The sequence below is a fragment of the Scyliorhinus canicula genome, chromosome 6, assembly GCF_902713615.1.
Source record: "Scyliorhinus canicula chromosome 6, sScyCan1.1, whole genome shotgun sequence".
NCBI lineage: Eukaryota > Metazoa > Chordata > Chondrichthyes > Carcharhiniformes > Scyliorhinidae > Scyliorhinus > Scyliorhinus canicula.
The window spans coordinates 108,914,077-108,935,011 of NC_052151.1; the positions used below are offsets into that span (position 1 = coordinate 108,914,077).

The 20,935-nt window shown below is 46.2% G+C and overlaps 1 protein-coding gene across 1 annotated transcript in view; it reads right to left on the reverse strand.

Annotated features, from left to right (window-relative positions):
- Positions 1-20,935, reverse strand: part of LOC119966825 (adhesion G-protein coupled receptor F1-like) — a 79,874-nt gene that overhangs the window by 34,403 nt on the left and 24,536 nt on the right. The window contains exons 4-5 of the mRNA XM_038798797.1: positions 15,414-15,713; positions 1,560-1,666 (exon numbers count right to left, since the gene is read on the reverse strand). Of these exons, the coding sequence (XP_038654725.1) occupies positions 1,560-1,666; positions 15,414-15,713 (407 nt within the window). The remainder of the gene's footprint in view (positions 1-1,559; positions 1,667-15,413; positions 15,714-20,935) is intronic.

Consider the following 20,935-nt stretch of genomic DNA (forward strand, 5'->3'; position numbering starts at 1 on the left):
GTAGTTCAGTTGGTAGAGCATCAGACTTTTAATCTGAGGGTCCAGAGTTCAAGACCCTGTCAGGGCGCTTCTTTATGGGTGGAACGGTAGCACAGTGGTTAGCACTGTTGCTTCATAGCTCCAGAGTCCCAGGTTTGATTTCTGGCTTTGGTCATTGTCTGTGTGGAGTTTACATGTTCCCCGTGGGTTTTCTCCAGTTGCTCCGGTTTCCTCCCACAAGTCCTGAAAGACGTTCTGTTGGGTAATTTTGAAATTCTGAATTCTCCCTCCCATGTACCGAACAGGCGCCGATATATGATGACTAGGGTATTTTCACAGTAACTTCATTGCTGTGTTAATGTAAGACTACTTGTGACAATAAAAATCATTATTATCATTGTTATTATTTGTGTCCACTGTGAGATACTAAACTAATTTTTATCTAAATCAAAACAATTACATACTACACATTGTCATGTGAGAGTACCTTTAAGAAATGGATGTTTAAGAAATGTACCTTTAAGAAATGGAGCAGTTCATATTACTGAAGTGATGTCAAATTGTGGGTGGAGCTGGGTTTTAAGCTCAGCCATTTTGCAGTGTTTAATTTCAGTTTGAGAAAGCAGCTGAAAAGCGCCTGGCTTGATTGCTGTGAGCTGTTTTGAAAGGAGAAAGCCAGTTTTAAGAAAAGAGCTTGGGTATGTCTGTGTTTGCAGTAAGCTGGATCTGCTGTGATCTTTGCCAGGAAAGAATATGTCTGAATCATTTGGGTGATTTAAACTCATAACTCTTTAACCTGATGTGTTTCTGTTTAAAGGTGTTAAGTCTTTTGGAGGTTTGAAGAAACATTTTGAGGGATTATTTAGTGTTGTATTATTTTCGGGGTTATCTTTGAAGGGGTGTAAAGGGATCCAATGTTTATTTAAGAAAGTTAAGTTGAATTCATGGAATAAACATTGTTTTGTGTTTAAAAACCCACGTGTCCATAATTGTAGTACCACACCTGGAGAACAAGCCGTGTGCTTCAAAAGCAACAATACATTAAAGTGGAGGTTGGTTGAACTCCATGATACATTTTGGGGTTCTGAAAACACCACTCCCATAACAACATGAACCTGCATTTGAAATTCTCCGACCCCCAGCTGGGACAGGAGTGGAGGCGCGGGATCACGCCATGCCGGTCGGGGGCTGTTGGCAGCGGCTGCTCCCCCCTCCCCCGGCAATTCTCCGGGCCCCGATGAGCGGAGCGGCCGTCGGTTTCTCGCCAGTCCCGCTGGCGTGGATTGGACATGGTCCCACCGGTGGGACCTGGCAGGTAAGTTGGCTGGTGCGGTCCTCGGGGGTTGGCGCGGGAGGATCCGACCCCGGAGTCCCCCACGGTGGCCTGGTCTGTGATCGGGGCCCATCGATTTGTGGGCAGGCCTGTGCTGAGGGGCACTTTTTCCTTCCGTGTCGGCCAGTGGAGGATTCCGCCATGCCCGGCGTGGTTGTACACGATGAAAGGCAAGATTCACAAACCACAGCAGACTGTTAAAAAAATTACACTTTGATTTTACAATGTTGGTTATTCAATTACATACCAGAATCTTAAATTCATTTGAGAGCTTTTGATACAAGCTTGAGGATGAGTTGTTTAGATCATCTGTAAAGGACAGTTCTGAAACGGTAACTGCATAGTTCTGTCTTTCTGCAACAAAATATTGTTTTATTATTTCAAATATAGAGAATGTGCAATTGTTTTCACATGCTTTGTGTTACGAATGAATTATGGTTATCATTTAATCTAACATCCCATAAAAAATTATGGATGGAATTTTCAGAAAATAATCAACTTTTCACAGATTAGCAAAAATAAAATGATCAAGGTGTGAAATTATACAAATCTGGCGAGTTTGGTTTGACATTGGGATCATTTGCACCCAGCTTTTGACTGCTCACAGTGCTCTTAGATCTCCCAAAATGGTGTCTCTAGAACGTATGTACCCTTTTGGGGTGTGTTATGCCTGGTGCAATGCTGGTGAGGGGATTAGCATGTGCGCAGTAAATGACCAGTGGAAGTAGCAGGCAGATCATGAATGTGCGACTCCATGGCTTCCTGCCCTGCTGAGGAGGCAGGATATATTTCCTCCTTTCCACTTCCTCCATCAAGGGAAGACTCTCAAAACCTTTAATCCCTCAGCACTGGGACTACGACGCACATGGTCTGGCCGGTAGATGTGCGGTTTCCACTCTGCGCAGACCTGGCAGTCTCTGGTGATAGCCCTGACTTCCTCGATGGAGTAGGGCAGATTGCGGGCCTTTATGAAGTGATAAAAGCTGGTGACCCCTAGGTGACAGAGATCGTCATGCAGGGTGCGGAGTAGGTCCACTTGTGCGCTGGCACATCTACCTCGGGATAAGGCATCGGGGGGTTCGTTGAGCTTACCGGGGCGATACAAAATCTCGTAATTGGAGATGGAGAGCTCGATCCTCCACCTCAAGATCTTATCATTTTTGATCTTGCCCCGCTGTGTGTTGTTAAACATGAAGGCAACTGACCGTTGGTCAGTGAGGAGAGTGAATCTCCTGCCAGCCAGGTAATGCCTCCAATGCCGCACAGCTTCTACGATGGCCTGGGCCTCCTTTTCGACAGAGGAGTGCCGAATTTCGGAGGCATGGAGGGTGCAGGAAAAGAATGCCACGGGCCTGCCTGCCTGGTTGAAGGTGGCGGCCAGAGCGACGTCTGATACATCGCTCTCGACTTGGAATGGTAACGTCTTGTCGACCGTGTGCATCGCAGCTGTGGCGATGTCGGGCTTGATACGGTTGAAGGCCTGGTGAGCCTCGGCCGTCAGTGGGAAAGCGGTGGAGTGAATGAGTGGGTGGGCCTTGCCCGCATAGTTTGGGACCCATTGGGCATAGTTCGAAAAGAACCCCAGGCATCATTTGAGGGCCTTGGGGCAGTGGGGGAGGGGGAGCTCCATGAGGGGGTGCATGCGATCGGGGTCGGGCCCTAGAACTCCGTTCAGGACCACATAGCCGAGGATGGCTAATCGGTGCGTGCTGAACACCCACTTCTCCTTGTTGTAGGTTAGGTTAAGGAGTTTGGTGGTGTGGAGGAATTTGGAAAGGTTAGTGTCATGGTCCTGCTGGTCATGGCCACAGCTGGTGACATTGTCCAGGTACGGGAAAGTGGCCCGCACCGTACCGGTCAACCCCTCGGTCCATCTCCCGTTGGAAGACCGAGATCTCATTAGTGACGAAGGGAACCCTAAGGAAATGGTAAAGGCGGCCGTCCGCTTCAAATGCGGTGTTGGGGCGGTCCGCCTTGCGGATGGGGAGCTGGTGGTAGGCAGATTTCAGGTCCACTGTCGAGAAGACCCGGTACTGTGCAATCTGATTGACCATATCAGATATGCGGGGGAGGGAGTACGCGTCGAGCTGTGTGTACCGATTGATGGTCTGACTGTAGTCAACGACCATCCTGTTTTTCTCCCCAGTTTTTACCACTACCACTTGGGCTCTCCAGGGGCTGTTGCTGGCCTCGATAATACCTTCCCGCAGCAGCCGCTGGACCTCAGACTTGATGAAGGTCCTGTCCTGGGCACCGTACCGTCTGCTCCTGGTGGCAATGGGTTTGCAATCCGGGGTGAGGTTTGCAAACAGGGAAGGTGGGTCGACCTTAAGGATCGCAAAGCCCCATACAGTAAGGGGTGGTAGGGGCTCGCCAAATTTCAAGGTTAGGCTCTGGAGGTTGCACTGGAAGTCCAGGCCAAGTAGCAAGGCAGCGCAGAGGTTGGGGAGGACGTAGAGGTAGAAGCCACTGAACTCTATGCCCTGGATGGTGAGGGTGGCAGTGCAGTACCCCCGGATCGCTACGGACTGGGATCCGGAGGCCAGGGATATTCTCTGGTTGGTGGACCGTGAGGGAGCAGCGCCTTACCGTATCCGGGTGGATGAAGCTCTCAGTGCTCCCATAGTCCAGAAGGCAGGAAACCTTGTGCCCGTCGATCTTCACTGTTGTCGACACCAGTCGCGAGGCTGTGCGGTCGTGTCTGGACGATCGTAACCGAGGCCAGGCGTGGTTGGTCGGTGGCGGTTGCAGACGATGAGCAGCCCGATGAGGTGTCCGACGAGCAGGGATCCTGAGGTGGGAAAGATGGTAGCTCTCACGGGCTGCACGTGTCCTGGGGCGTGCAAGATGGTGGCGCCCACGGGCCGCACGTGTGAGGTGAGAGAGCAAGATGGCGAGGAAGATGGCGGCACCCACGGGCCGCACGTGTTGTGAGGGGAGTAATATGGCGGCGCCCACGGGCCACACGTGGTCTGTGGGGAGGAAGATGGCGACGCCCGGGGGTCGCACATGGGGGGCGCTGGGGCACGGCGATGACCGAGCGGGCCTGGCACACAGCAGCAAAATGTCCTTTCTTACCACAGCCCTTGCAGAGCGTGCTCCGCGCCGGGCTGCGTTGTCGGGTGTGCTTTGACAGCCGCAGAAGTAGCACTTGGGTCCCCCGGGATTGTGTGGTTGCCACGCAGCGCAGGCCTGGGGTTGGTTGGGGGCAGTCGCTGATGGGGTGCACGGTAGGGCGTTCACTGACAGGGTCCACAATGTCCAGGAGGGGTGGACCGCACGATCGGGGGCATACGCTTGAATATTGTGCGAGGCAAACGTGAGCGAGAGCGCTAGTTTCTTGGTCGCCACAAGGTCGAGGGTAGTCCCTTCTAAGAGTCACTGGCGGATGTAGGCCGACTCTATGCCTGTAACGAATGCGTCTCTAAGTAGCAAATCCGAATGTTCAGAGGCCGAGATGGCCTGGCAATCGCAGTCTCTCACTAGGAGTTGCAGGGCACGCCATAAATCCTCCACAGACTCACCGGGGAGTTGATGCCACATGGAGAGGAGATGCCTGGCGTAGATCTTGTTGGTCTGCTGAGTGAAGTTCTCCTTCAGTTGCGCCATGGCCTCAGCGTATGTTAGCGCATCCCGGATGAGGGGGAAGATATCTGAGCTCAGCCGCGTGTAGAGGATCTGGAGCTTCTGTGCCTCTGAGGGTGGGTCAGTCGCAGATCCTATGTAGGCCTCAAAGCAAGCTAGCCAATGTGTGAAGGCTGACTTGGCATTGTCTGCTTGAGGGTGCAGCTGCATGCAATCAGGCTTGATGAGGAGATCCATCGTTTTAAAATCTCTGCATAATAAATTGATGCACTATCAATTACAACGAGACGAGAGTAGAGAGTAATCAAGGCTTTATTACGCAGAGATGTGGAGTCTCCCGCAGCTTCTGCCGAAATGGCTGCAGCTCAGAGAGTCCACACGTTTATACTCTGCCTACTGGGCAGAGCCAGCAGGTAGGGATCTACCCCCGTACCTGTAGTACAGGGGCCTTACCGTAATACCCTCGTATGCAGTATGACTACCACAGCTCTCAATTTTGAGACAACACCAGGACTGCTGGTAGCAATTTTGTTCTCCATAGTTAATGAAAGATTGACTTGCACTGGAGGCAAAACTTGAATGGTCCCTGGGGACATAGGCTGGTCCTGTGATGAGATGCTGTGTCAAATGGGCCTGTATTCTCTGGAGTTCAGGTGTATGAGGGGTGGCCTCATAAAAAAAGAGAGATCTTGAAGGAGCTTTATAGGGTAGACACAAATAAGCTGTTGTCCCTAACTGAGGAGTCTAGAACAGCAGGCTGGCGACGGGCTAGTCTCAAGGGAGCAGTCTAGGTCAGTGGAGCATTAAACTCGATGAGTAAAAATTAACTTACCTCAGGGATTGGCGGCTTGGTCTCCAGGGAGCAGTCTCGGAGGACAGAACATCAAACTCTGTGAGTATAAAGTAACTTAGGCATTGACGGCCTAGTGCTCGGAGGGCGGAGTATTGAACTTGGTGAGTATAAAGTAACTTACCTTTCCACTGAAACTGAATAAAAAACTGAAAAAGTGATGTCACAGGAAAGCTGCTACCTGATTGGTTGATATGGAATCTGCAAAACTAATTAATTAAATGAATTAACTAAGTTGAGATGTCCAGGCAAGTGATGTGCTGTAGCTGCATGATATGGGGACTGGCAGACCCCATTGCGAGCTGCAGTGACCACATCTGCGGCAACATCTGCGGCAAGTGTTGATTGCTTGAGGAATTTCGACTCCGAGTTGATGAGCTGGAGTCTGAACTTCGGACACTGCGGGTTGGGGGGGGTGGGGGAGAATTACCTGGACGCTTTGTTTCAGGAGAAGGTCACATCCTGTAGATTAAGTACCTCAAATTCAGTCAGCGGTCAGGTCAGCAAGGTGTGACGACAAGTCAGGCAGGTAGAGGGGTGCTGATTTCCAGAGCAGAGGATCCTCAGATCTTGACCTTGTCCAACAGGTATGAGTTACTTGCTCCCTGTGTGGATGAGCAAACGGGCTGTAGGCCGACCACTGCATCGTGGTACAAGAGGCCATTCAAGCAAAAAGACAAGTGGTAGTTGCAGGGGATTCTATAATTAGGGGGATCAATAGCATCCTTTGTAAGCAGGATCGAGCGTCCCGCATGGTATGTTGCCTCCCGGTGCCAGGGTGAGAGACATGTCTGACTGGTTTGAAAGGATATTGGAGTGGGAGGGGGAGGATCCAGTTGTTGTGATCCATGTCGGGAAACACAACATAGACAAGACTAGGAAAGAGGACCTATTGGGGGACTATCAGGTACTAGGAACTAAATTAAAGAACAGGTCCTCAAGGGTAATAATCTCTGGATTACTACCCGAGTGACATGCGAATTGGCACAGGGATGAGAAAATTAGGGAAGTAAACACGTGGCTAAAGGAGTGGTGTGGGAACGAGGGGTTCCGTTTCATGGGGCACTGGCATCAGTATTGGAACAGGAGGGATCTGTACTATTGGGACGGTCTTCACCTGAACCAATCTGGGACCAGTGTTCTCGCGGAAAGGATAAATAAGTGGTCAGAAGGACTTTAAAAAGCAAGTGGGGGGGGAGGGACAGGTAAAAGTACGGAAAGTATAATATTTAATGGGAAGCAAAGCAGCATGTTAGCATGTGAGGAGGTGGGTTCAACTACATGGGAGAATTATTTTAAAAGTTAAAGGGATGAAGAACTCAGGACATCTTATTAATGGAGGTATTAAGATTCAAAAAGGTATAAAAATTAGCATAAGGACACTTCAGCTAAATGCTCATAGCATTTGAAACAAGGTAAATGAGTTAATGGCACAAATCATCACGAATGAGTATGATTTGTGGCCATTACAGAGACATGGTTTCAGGGTGGTCACAACTGGGAGTTAAATATCCAGGGGTATCAGACTATTTGGAAGGACAGGTTGGAAGGTAAGGGAGGTGATGTATCTCTGATATTTAAGGATGACATCAGGATGGTAGTGAGAGATGATATAGGTTCTATGGTGAATAGGATTGTATTCATTTGGGTGGAAATTATAAATAGTAAGGAGAAAAGGTCACTGATAGGCATAGTCAATAGGCCACCAAATAATAACATCATGGTGGGGCAGGTAATAAATAAAGAAATAACTTTTGCGTGTAAAAATAGTACGGCAATTATCACGGAGGATTTTAATCTACATGTTGATTGGTCAAACAAGTTGATCAACGCAGCCTTGAGGAGGATTTCATACAATATATCCATGATAGTTTCTTTGAACAGTATGTAATGGAACCTACGAGGGTCAAGCTATCCTAGATCTGGTCCTGTGTAATGAGAAAGGAATAATTAATGATCTTATAGTTAGGGATCCTCTTGGAAGGAGCAATCACAGTATTGTTGAATTTAAAATGCAGATGGAGGGTGAGAAAGTAAAATCCAATACCACTGTCTTGTGCTTGAATAAAGGAGGCTACAGTGAGATGAGGGAGGAGTTGGCTAAGGTAGACTGGGAGCAAAGACTTTGTGGTGGGACAATTAAGGAACAGTGGAGAACTTTCAAAGCAATCCTTCACAGTGCTCAGCGAAAATATATACTAGTGAAAAGGAAGGACTGTAGGAAAAGAGGTAATCAGCCATGGATATCTAAGGAAATAAAGAAGAATATTAACTTGAAAGAAAATGCATGCAAAGTGGCAAAGGTTAGTGGGAAACTAGAGGATTGGGAAATCTTTAAATGTCAACAGAAAGCCAACAAAAAAAGCTATAAAGAAAATTAAGATAGATTATGAGAGTAAACTAGCTTAGAATATAAAAACAGTTAGCAAAGGTTTCTACAAATATATAAAATGAAAAAGAGTGGCTAAAGTATACATTGCTCCTTCAGAGAATGAGAAGGAGGATTTAATAATGGAAAATGAGGAAATGGTCGAGGCATTGAACAGGTATTTTGTGTCAATCTTCACAGTAGAAGACAAAAATCACATGCCAAGAATTGTTGGCAAGGAGGCTATGGCAGGTGAAGACCTAGAAATGATAATTATTACTCAGGGGATAGTGTTGGGCAATCTAATGGGGCTAAAGGTGGACAAGTATCCTTGCCCTAGTGGAATGCATCCCACGGTAATAAAAGAGATCGGGGAGAAAATAGCAAATGCGCTTGTGGTAATTTACCAAAATTCACTGGACTCTGTGGCGGTTTCGGCAGATTTGAAAGTAGCATGTGACACCACTGTTTAAAAAAGGGAGGTGGACAAAAGGCGAGTAACTATAGGTGGGTTATCGTAACGCCTGTAGTGGGGAAAATGCTTGAGTCTATCAGTAAGGAAGAAATAGCGAGACATCGGAATAGAAATTGTCCCATTGGACAGACACACAATGGGTTCATGAAAGGCAGGTCATGTTAAACTCATTTACTGGAATTCTTTGAGGACATTTAGAGTGTGGTGGACAACTGGTGGATGTGGTATCTGGATTTCCAGAAGGCATTCAACAAAGTGCCGCACAAAAAGTTTCTGCGTAAGATAAAGCGCACAGCGTTACGGGTAATGTATTAGCATAGATAGAGGATTGGTTAACTAGCAGAAAGCAAAGAATGGGGATAAATGGGTGTTTTTGTGGTTGGTGATCAGTGGCTCGTGGTGTACCTCAGGGATCAGTGTTGGGACAGCAATTGTTCACAATTTACAGTTGGGGATCATGTGTAATATGTATGTCAAAGTTCGTAAATGACAGTAAGATGAGTGGTAGAGTGAAGTTTTGCAGAGGACACTGAAGGTCTGCAGAGGAATATAGATAGTTTAAGTGAGTCGGCCAGGGTCTGGCAGATGGAGTACAATGTTGGTAAATATGAGGTCATGCATTTTGGTAGGAATAACAACAAAATGGACTATTATTCAAATGGTAAAATATTGCAGCGTGTTGCTGTATAGAGGAACTTGGGTGTCAAAGTTAGTTTGCAGGTGCAGCAGGTAATTAAGAAGGAAAATGGAATTTTGTCCTTCATTGCTAGGGGGATGGAGTTTAAAAACAGGGAGGTTATGTTGCAGTGGGATAGCGTGCTTGTGAGGCCACACCTTGAGTACTGTGTACAGTTTTGGTTGTCTTACTTGCGAAAGGATGTACTGGCACGAGAGGGGGTGCAGAGGAGATTCAGTAGGTTGATTCTGGAGTTGAGAGGATAGGCGTATGAGGAGAGACTGAGTATACTGGGGCTGTACTCATTGGAATTTAGAAGAATGAGGGAGAATCTTATAGAAACATATGGGACGGGATATCGTAATTGGCGATCGGGCGGAGAATCTCTTCCGACGCCCAAATCGGGGGCAGTGCCGATTTGATGCTGGTTTCCGAGTCCCCGCCCCATCTGAAGTGTCATCGCCGCACGCCGTTGGAATGGCATTGGCACGTCATCAGAAGGTCCTACCACAATACACCACCCCAGATGGGCCGAGTTCCCAACCATGCGGTTGGCATGTGGGCTGAACAGTCGGAAACCGGGCGTGGCAGCTGCGGACTGTGTCCAGCGCCATCACATTCGGCCGGGCTCCATGCCGCTGGCCAGGGGAGGCGTCCGCGAGGGCTGGGGGGACTGGTGGGGAGCGGCCAGGGGGTGGCCTGTGGAGTCGCATTTGGCGGGTCGGGTCCGCACACAGCCGGCTCCATGTTGTGCGGCATGGTCACTACATGTCATCACCATGCACAGACACGGCCATTCTCCAGCCGCTTTTGGCAAGGGAGCCAAGGGTTTCACCCGAAGCCACTGCTGGGCTCTCGATGGTTCCAGAATCGGTGAGGGTTCGGCGCCATTTTTGGCATCGTAAAACAGCACTTAGCCGCTGAAATGGAGAATGCTGCCCATGAAATTATGAAGAGAATAGATAAGATAAAAGCAGGGAGGTTGTTTCCACTGGCAGGTGAAACTAGAACTAGGAGCGTGGCCTCAAAGTAAGGAGGATCAGATTTCGGACTGAGTTCAGGAGGAACGTCTTCACCAAAATGGTAACAAATCTGTCAAATTCCCTGTCCAGTGAAGCAGTTGAGGCTACCTCGTTGAATGTTTTTAAGGCAAAGATAAATAGGTTTATGAACAGTAAAGGAATTAAGGGCTAAGGTGAGCGGGCGGCAACTGGAGATGAGTTCACAGAAAAGATCAGCCATGATCTTATTGAATTGCGGAGCAGGCTCAAGGGGCCAGATGGCCTACTCCTGCTCCTAGTTCTCATGTTCCTCTGATATAATCTCAGGATAAGGGCTCAGTCATTTAGACACTGAAATGAGGAAAACTGTTTTCACCCAAATGTTTGTGAATTTTTGAACTTCGCAACCCCAGAGGGTTAAATGTATTTACATCTGAGGTGGAGGGGCCTTGATTATCAAAATGGCGGGGTGGCCCTGTCATTGTGAAAAAGGAAGTCAAACCCAAAAATCGAAGTTCCGTTCCAATTCACAGCAACGATCATTTTCTTGGGAGTGGCAAGGGAGTTTGGTCACATTTCAGGAGGAGGCGGCTGCCCATAGATGTCAGTTTTTCCTCCACTCATGGGTGATTTTGGTGAGGTGGGGTCTGAAACCCGATGCATACAGATTAGGCCTGGTAGGAGCAGGTCTGAACTATGTGGATCCTTTTGGATTACTAGTGTACCCTTTGAAAGCTAAGGTTCTCCTTTTGTTATGATCCCAGGGCATCTTTGAGAGGGGTGGGGAACCCTCAGCTTGGGGCCTGAGTTTTTTTTTCTTTAGATCAGTATTTATTTCCACCCTGTATTGCCCTCAAACTGAGTGGCTTTCTCAAACATTTCAGAGGGCAGTTCAGGGTCAACAATGTATTGTGGGTCTGACTCACATGAAGGTCAGACCAGGTAGGGTTGGCAGACTTCCTGCCCTAAAGGACATTAGTGAACCATTGAACGAGATGAGCTTTTTCAACAATTGATGATAGTTGTCACACGGTCCATCACCATTATTGAGACTAGCTTTTTAAAATTGAAATTAAATTACACCAGCTGTCATGGTGTGATTTGAACCCATGAGCATTAGCCTGGGCCCCTGGACTACAAGTCTGGTAACAGTACCACTATGCCACCATCTCCCCATTGCGCTTTTTAAATCAGGCCTCCAGGAGATTTCAAAATTGTGTCCCATCTCTGTGTGCTGCACTTTGGGCCAGCCAACAACATTTTCACAGAGGTCCAAGCTTTGGGGACAGAGAAAATCCCGAGATCCAGGAGCACTGAGCAGGGACAGCAAGCTGCTGCCTGCGATTTTTGGCTGAAGTGTGAGAAAACCCAGTTCATAAAACGTCGGAGCAGAATTAGGCCACTCAGGGAAAAGGGAGCAAGACGCTTGGTAGTTTACCCTCCTCCGCCTCCCAACTCTATTGGTGTACCAGGACAGTGGCTCAACTCCTGCATTTTGAGGAAGAAGCATATTCTCCAAATCCAGAAGCCTCAGACTGGGAGTTGGCCAGAGCTCTGAATTGTTGAGGCATTACCCTGAGCTGCTTGCTTTTGGGGTGGGGGAAGTTTTGGAAAGGAGAAGAGAGAGAAAGAGACAACTGGAAAAGTGAAAGACAACCAGAGTGAGAAAAGGAGAGCGAGTGAGAAAGAGCAGATGGAAGGAAATCAAGCAAAATATTGAGGTGAATTTCAGGAGTGCTATGATTGAGATACAAAAGCTGTGGTACTTATTAAGGAAAATCAATCTCAGCCATTGCATTAAATCGGTGAGTGAGTTGAATGTTTCTGTATTTTTGCTCTGAAAAGATTATGAATTCAGTCAGTTTTTGTGTGTGTGTGACTCACAACTGATTTTATCTGAGTGAGAGTGGCCTTTGATATGTGAGGCCAGATGCCCAATGGGCCAGATCAGGTCCCCTTTGGGATTCCAAAAAGTAGGTATGAATGTAAATAAAGTGTGCATAAACTAATTGAAACTGTGAGGTTCATTGTCAATTGGCAACTGTGTCAAAATAAACTCTCAAGACGAGATCTCAAAAGCAACTCTCAAAAGTGTCAAGAAGAACCATTTAAAGGAGCTGTCAAGCTGTTATGAAATTTAAAACTCCTGGCCTTTAAGAAACTGTCTGGAGAGTTAAAAGAGAAATGGTTACTTGCTATTTCACTCTCACACTTGACATAAGTTTAAAGTTGGTTTACAGGTGCAACAGGTGATTAAGAAAGCGAATGGAATGTTGTCCTTCATTGCTAGAGGGATGGAGTTTAAGACTAGGGAGGTTATGCTGCAATTGTATAAGGTGTTAGTGAGGCCACACCTGGAGTATTGTGTTCAGTTTTGGTCTCCTTACTTGAGAAAGCACATACTGGCGCTGGAGGGTGTGCAGAGGAGATTCACTAGGTTAATCCCAGAGCTGAAGGGGTTGGATTACGAGGAGAGGTTGAGTAGACTGGGACTGTACTCGTTGGAATTTAGAAGGATGAGGGGGGATCTTATAGAAACATATAAAATTATGACGGGAATAGATAGGATAGATGCGGCCAGGTTGTTTCCACTGGCGGGTGAAAGCAGAACTAGGGGGCATAGCCTCAAAATAAGGGGAAGTAGATTTAGGACTGAGTTTAGGAGGAACTTCGTCACCCAAAGGGTTGTGAACCTATGGAATTCCTTGCCCAGTGAAGCAGTTGAGGCTCCTTCATTAAATGTTTTTAAGATAAAGATAGATAGTTTTTTGAAGAATAAAGAGATTAAGGGTTATGGTGTTCGGGCCGGAAAATGGAGCTGAGTCCACAAAAGATCAGCCATGATCTCATTGAATGGCGGAGCAGGCTCGAGGGGCCATATGGCCTACTCCTGCTCCTAGTTCTTATGTGTTTAGGTTAACATTACAGCATTTGTGCCACATGACAACATCCAAATCACAGTCTCATGTCTGCCACTTCAGAGTTTGATTGACAGTTTCAAGTGATTATGGACATTTTCCAATGTTTTTTTTAATATGTGAATTAAAAGTTTGCTGACATAAAGAATAATGCACTGAAGGAATGTATTTCAGAATGAAAGTTAAAATTAAGGCTGCAATAGTCCATGGAACGTTTTAATCTCAGCATGAATCTATGGGTCTGCCTATTGTGGAAACTGAGATGGAATAGTAGATATAAGAGTAATGGTTTCTTAATTGGGGCATGGGTTGGCATGAGTTGGAATAGCAGCTATATGGGGCTATGGCTTATGATGGGATGGAATGGAGGTTATAAGATGTGGGCAGAGCAGTGTGAGTTGGAATCCAGAATATGAGCGCTCATGAGGTCGGTTGTGAGGCATAGATTGGGGTATGCAGGATGATAAGGAGTGGATGGGGGGGCACAGGGAGTTTGTTTGTTGTGTGAGGGGTGTGAAAGGCAAGGGCTCGGGCGCTGTTTATAGATTTTCTGTCGGTTTAAAAAAACATTGATGCAGTGCTGGTGTACCAAGACGCGATCCTCCTCCTCGTCTCCCTCTGCCCCCTGGTAAGACCAAGCAGCCCCCCATTGCACAACGCGCATCCACGTCTTGTGCTTTGACTGGGTGCCCTTCAGTCTGCACAGCATAGCCCAGGCACAAGATGGATGGCACTGAGACAATTATGTTCTGGAAGACCCAGAACCGGACATGGGAAAAGGGCGCAAAGGAATTGTAGCCAACGTTCTCACAGCTCGGCTGCTGTGTGTAACACGTAAATTTGCTTTGTTCATCATGGTAGATGGCAACGCCACCCAATGCTGTCAGCAGAATGCGGAAGATGATAACAGTCAGCCAGATTTTGCAAACGAATGTGGAGTGGTGCAGTGTTCCTGAATAGGCGCCGTAGTGTGGCAACCAAGGTATTTTCACAGTAACTTCATTGCAGTCTTAATGTAAGCCTACTTGCGACACCAATAATGATGATTATTAATATCTCCTCAAGAAGCTGCGTCAGGAATGACCAGCTGATCTTGGCAGAGTGAGGACTTCAACTCAATAACACTTAAAACTTGATCAATAAAGTTCTTGCTCCAACCTCGTCGTAAAGCGACTCCAAGAGCCTGGGAACCTTGTGCTTTAAGGCACAACCACAGGATGCCTATTTTCAATATTTAAAGGGTATTGATTTAAGTAACTTGATGGTTTGACAACTCCTCAGACATTATCCATCCTTTACGAATGTTTACATTTACTCTAAAACATTTGTAACTTTCACACTGCGGGTTAAGGTCCTTGCCTCAACAAAATTTTGGTTGGTTTGAACTAAGCAATGAATTAAATCAACCCACAAGTTTGTGTTCCCCCCATTTGTCTGTCATGTCCCGCCCCCATTCCCCGACAAAGGAAAATAGGATCTGTAGCTGATGGGGACGGGACTTCTGGATCCATGTTCCCAGCATCATTTTGAATAAATTGTTGAGTCTCCGTATCTGCGAAAATCTAAATCTATACGTTAGTTTTCCACATTTCTTCTATAAATAAATGAATCTACATTTGGTACACAGTTCAGTAATATTATTGTTATTTCTTTAAAATAATCTCATCTAGATAGCAGTTAGTTCATATCTACAAGTGTACTTACATGTAGAGAAAGAATAAAGCATCCTATCTGGCTGCATCACAGCCTGGTATGGCAGCTGCTCGGCCCAAGACCGCAAGAAACTTCAGAGAGTCGTGAACACCACCCAGTCCATCACACAAACCTGCCTCCCATCCATTGACTCCATCTACACCTCCCGCTGCCTGGGGAATGCGGGCAGCATAATCAAAGACGTCTCCCACCTGGCTTACTCACTCTTCCAACTTCTTCCATCGGGCAGGAGATACAACGCACAAGATCAAAAACCGCTTCTTCCCCACTGTTACCACACTCCTAAATGCTCGTCTTATGGACTGACCTGATTAACATTACACCCCTGAATGCTTCATCCGATGCCGGTATTAAGTAGTTCCATTGTGTACCTTGTGTTGCCCTATTATATATTTTCTTCATTTTATTTTCATGTACTTAATCATCTGTTGAGCTGCTAGCAGAAAAATACTTTTCACTGTACCTTAGTACACATCACAATAAACAAAATCCAATCTAAACATTGTTCAATATACCTCTGTTTACTTGCGTGTTCAATGATGTTATTGTTGACACAGTTGTGGGTATTGTTGACACCGTGATAGGCATTGTTGTATTTCGTGGTATAGTTGTGGGTACAGTACTTTGTGTGGGGGTTGTTGCCACAGTTGGGAGGTCACAGTATGTCCCTTCTGTTGGCTCATCCCGGATACAGTCACAGCTTCGGTCTTCTGTTATATTCACACTGCAAGACTGGTATTTACCACAAAATGTTGAATTCCAAATAAATCCATCATCACACCTGCACTGAGTTTCATTGTTCAAATGTCGACAAACTAGGAGAATAAATTAAACGGTCATTAAAACATTGCCAGTAATCTCAGAGAAATTAGTTTGTGTCGTGCTACTTCAAGTGTGCTGCCGCACTGTGCACATTAATTCCTCAGCAGCAGGGCAACACTTTCATGGGTTTCTTCATTGATTTCAATGAAGAAATGGCAGATTGAGGATCCCCGCTGCTGAGGTTGGGGTTTCTGTGGTCCGCAATCTTCCAAGGACGCGAATGTCAATGCTGATAGCACACATGATGCTGCTTGACCTCGGTGAAGCAGCCCTGCATAAACATAATTTGTCCCCCATAGTTTTCATGTACATAGTGAAGATTTATTTTCCCTACCAATTCTAATGGACCAATATTTATTTAACAAAGGTAACAAATTCATGATCAATAAAATTCTCGTAGCATTTGGTGAAGTAAGTACGCAGATTTGTAAATTCAATCTAGCCATTAAAGTACTGGGAAAATGGGAAAACATTTACCAACAAAACATTACAGGTGAGATTATATGTTTGAGAGACTAAGTGTTGACGCCGGGACTGAATCAGGAGTGCTCTCCGGTCCCATTGGGGGCGCCACTCCTGGAGCCATTCAGGACATGCTAAAGGGCCAGCACTCTGCCCTCGTGAAACTAGTGCAAATCAGAAGCCGGCCTCAGATTTGCTCGGGCCGGAATTGGCACTGGAGGGCTTGACAAGCTGGAGCTGCACATAAGAATTCCACTCCCCACACACACTCATCCCAGGCAAGAGGATCGCTCCACACAGAGTTTCCCCGAGGTTCGCCAATGCAGAGGCCAGATCCAATCATGTATCTTGTCTTTTGTCTTGCAGGATCACTATCAGAAGAGGCCAGACTATCAGGTGTACCTCACCCCAGCTGCAAACCCACAACACCCCAGAGCACCATACCTACAGAGGACGACACCTACTTTTCATCACTGCTGTCACATGCACCCTCCATAATTAAGTTGCGCATTTTCCTGAGATCTTTAACCCTTGACTGCTCCAATGAGATACCGGCACCAGATTTATAAGTAAAACATTAAAAACTGTTTATTTATAACAAGAGTAAAAAATTAACATATAATGGAACAATGGTCTACTAGTCTACCTATTCTGAAAACACCGTCCCATCTTCCATCCAGACACACCCAAGACAGACACACTGTGAATGGGTAGGAAAGGTTAAAAAATAACAGAGTTTAAGAGATATGAAAGATTTGCAGAGGTTGGGGTTTTTATGGTCCGCAACCTTCCAAGCAGGCGAAGGGTTGAATTCCTCGGCTGGTTTCCCTTTCCTAATTGTTGTCTTTGTTTCGAACATGGAGGCGGTAGAATTCCGCAACTTGCATTTGTAGGACCTCCACCAGTCTAATCCTCAGACTCACTTAGGTAAAATTAGAATTCTTCACCTGAGGATTTCACTAGGTTTTCAAACAATCCCTTCTTCCTGGACTAGGTCCTTCCACATGTTGAACTGACTGCAGAGAGAAAGGTCTTTAACCGCAGTTGAGAAAAATCAGTTTCAGTTTCCCAGCCTTTTATTCAGACATGGAACATTTATAGGCTGGCTGGAGGGTACTTTAATTGCAAGCCTCAGGTGATAGAAAAAGTGTCTCACATCACCTGCCTTCCCAAACAGAGATTTAAAATTACTGCAGACCTGACAACTGCCTGCAGGCTTTCAAACAGGAGGGACTTCCCCAGCCTTGCCTGGAACCAGATTAAATAGACAGGCTGAGAGACAGAAACGCTTTGAGCCTAAACCCCAAAAGTAAATGTAAAACAAAATGGCTTGGCTGTGTTCTCCAGAACATTCTGAAGTGCTTGACCAGTGCTGAGGTGATTGGCTGATAGGCGAGTCCATTAAAATGACATCATGGGCTATGCTACAGAGTATAATGAATCCAAGGGATCTGTTGGATCAGTCCACATAGCAGCTTGCGGGGGTGGGGGTTCAGTTCAAAACCAAAAGTCTGTTTTTATAAAACCACCAGCAGCACAGGTATTAAAGGAGAAACACTAAGCAGACAAAGGTATTGCAGAAACAGACAAGCATTTTAGCAGATTCCTTACAGCAGTCATCATTGAACATCCCGACTTCTGACCTTATGATGGAAAGAAGGTCATTGATGAAGCAGCTGAATATGGTTAAGTCAACACACTACCTGGAGGAACTCCTGTAATGATGCCCTGGAGCTGAGGTGATTGACCTCCACACAATCATCCTTTGTGCCAGGTATGGCCCCAGTGAGGGGGTTGACCTGAGGTGAGACCCCTTAAAAACAGATAGCTAGGATAACACTAAGATAGTTCTACATAAGTTAGTTTATTGAGGATTGAGACTAATCACAGAAAGTATGCCCAGTAATCATTATTAACCATTAAACATGTATTTTTAGGACATGGCAGTAACAAGTATTCAAACTCTTGCTAAAAGAAGTGGCTACAATGCACTTTGGGATTTAAACTAGCTAACTTGCCCATGTTTTTAAGACAAACAAGATTAGACAGAAATAACAGTCAGCTCAGTAAACAGTTCTTATCAATAGCCTAACATCCTGTCCCAGACAATCCATGGTGTAAAGAGGACCAAATTCAGAACCCTGCCCCTAGATGAACAATGAGGTGGGCAGGAACTGGCTGCGATAAGTAACATGGGAATGGCAGAAAAACAACTTCATAATGGATAAATATTCTGGTAAACAGCAGGTGGCAGGATGGGAATAAATCATAAATTGATCACAGTCATCATGTTGCTTAAAGTAACCTTCATTGGTCACTATCAATTGATAGCTCCAAGGATTGGATCAAGTCCAACTGGGGTGGGCTATTGATTTTTGGGTAGTTGTATAATTGGGGCATCCGAACCAGTGTAAAGTAGAGTGGTTTTGGCATTTATCCAAATCATTCTCCCTCATACATGGATCAAGCTTGGAAAAATAAAGCCAACTTAACCAGAGTTGATGGTCGACCACAGGATTCCGTCTGAATGATGCGTTTCCTGTGCGGGTGAGTACATGATAATTTACCACCCGGTAGTTAGAGGAGGTGCGTAATAGAGGTGGCATGGTAGCACAAGTGGATACCACTGTGGCTTCACAGCGTCAGGGTCCCAGGTTCGATTCCCCGCTGGGTCACTGTCTGTGCGGAGTCTGCATGTTCTCCCCATGTCAACGTGGGTTTCCTCCGGGTGCTCTGGTTTCCTCCCACAGTCCAAACGTGCAGGTTAGGTGGATTGGCCATGATAAATTGCCCTTAGTGACCAAAAAGGTTAGCAGGGGTTATTGGGTTATGGGGATAGGGTGGAAGTGAGGGCTTAAGTGGGTCAGTGCAGACCCGATGGGCCGAATGGCCTCCTTCTGCACTGTATGTTCTATGTCTATGTCTATGTTAATAGCCGGATCCATAAGTTGTGTGACCCGAACAAGGGAAAATAGCCGTGAAGTAGGTAACGGCGGATACACGCAACACTGAGAACATGCTAATGTTGGGTGGGCAAAGACTGACTTTTGTACCCTGCCGATTAGCAGTGCAGGATAAACTGCCTGTGCGTTAAAAAGACTGGAAAATGTAGGGCCCCACGACAATTCGATGGAGGCAAAAACAGAGAACCCCCAGTGGGGACCCGATGGGAGTATGATACAAACCATTATTATTGAGCATAAGAATTTGTTTAAAAAGATGGTTGAGAGAGGACATGATTCAGAAGCGCTTGAGACTGAACAGAAGGCTTGGTGGGTAGGAGACTTTGAAAAAAAAACTAGAAATTCCAGTTGTCACACTTGCTGCTGTGATGAAAACAGTCTCTGAACTGAGGTGCAATAAGAAATGGAGGGTGGCTCAGACAAAGTGACAAGACAGACAAAGCTGGTGCAACCTCATGACTGCTGCATCAGGGCAGCCGTGAAGGAACATCACTGATGATTTTGAGGGAAAGGCAGCAGACCTTTACCCTGGCACAGATAGCCCCTTGCAGTTCAGCGGTGAATCAGTTTGAGGGAGGAAATGTGTGGAAAGTAGATATTAATCAAAGAGAAGGGGTCCCTCATCGTGTTTCTGGTTAAGTCAAACGAAGGAGGGTGGCGACATAATGATGTCCAGTTGAAATTTTTTACCCCGCCTCTTTTCAAACAGCAGAGAATTAACCCATGCCTGTTAACAGCTGAAGATGCTTTTTTACAGGAATTGAGAATTTTTACTTTAAATTGTCAGGTATGTCCAGATTAATTAACCCATTTTGCCCCAGGCAGAATGGATCTTTTGTGTTTTACTTTCTAGGTAATTGCAAGTGGAACAAGATTTGCAGTACCTTGGAGAATTTGAGAATTTATTTGTAGACTTTTAATAGTGCATCAATAGTAGGGGTGATTTAAAATCTAGTGGAAGGGTAAACAGCCCTTGCAAAACCCCTACAAGATTTAGCAAAGGGGGGAAAGGCTAGCAAAGACAAAAATAGAGTGAGGGGAGGAGGAAATGCAGGCTTTTTCCAATCTGTAGCAAACAATGGTGAAGGCGCCCGCTCTGGGGTTGCTGGACCTCAGTAAACCATTCAACATCTTCTGCCAGGAGGATAGTGGAATGCAAGCCACTATAGTAGCCCAGAGGCATGGGGATACATTAAGACCATTAGGATATTATCTGCCCAAATAGATGCGGAGCCAAAGTCATGCACCAATGTGTGCGGGCCTTCGCATGCGCCTCATGGGCAATAAATGCATCAGAACCCATCACACTGATGGGTAAGATAATCCTCCATAGCCCTCACATTACTGTTCAACTCTTAGACGTTGGGAGGCTGAACGGCATCTCGGATAGTAGGTGCTCAAAGTGGGAAGCTAATATTTTACCGGGGGAAAGACATGTGGAAATCTGTAAATATATGAGGGAAAATCCAGTGATAGGGTTAACGATACAAGGAATGGGGCATGAATGCATTGTGGAAGTAGAGGAGGACACTAGTGGAGGCTTGGCGGGAGAGCCACTAATGGGAGAGGGAGTGAGCGACGTTTCTGTGGATGGAGCAAGGAGGTATACAGGAGGAGAGCCCGTATGGCATGGGCTGTAGTGGATAGCGAAGGTTTGTTGATTGAAGGAGAACTGATCCCTGGGAACCACTCAGCACAAATAGCTGATTTAATAACTTTAATAATGAAGGCCCTGGAATGGGGCAAGGGAAAGTAGATTAATGTGTATACTGACAGTAGGTATGCTTTTG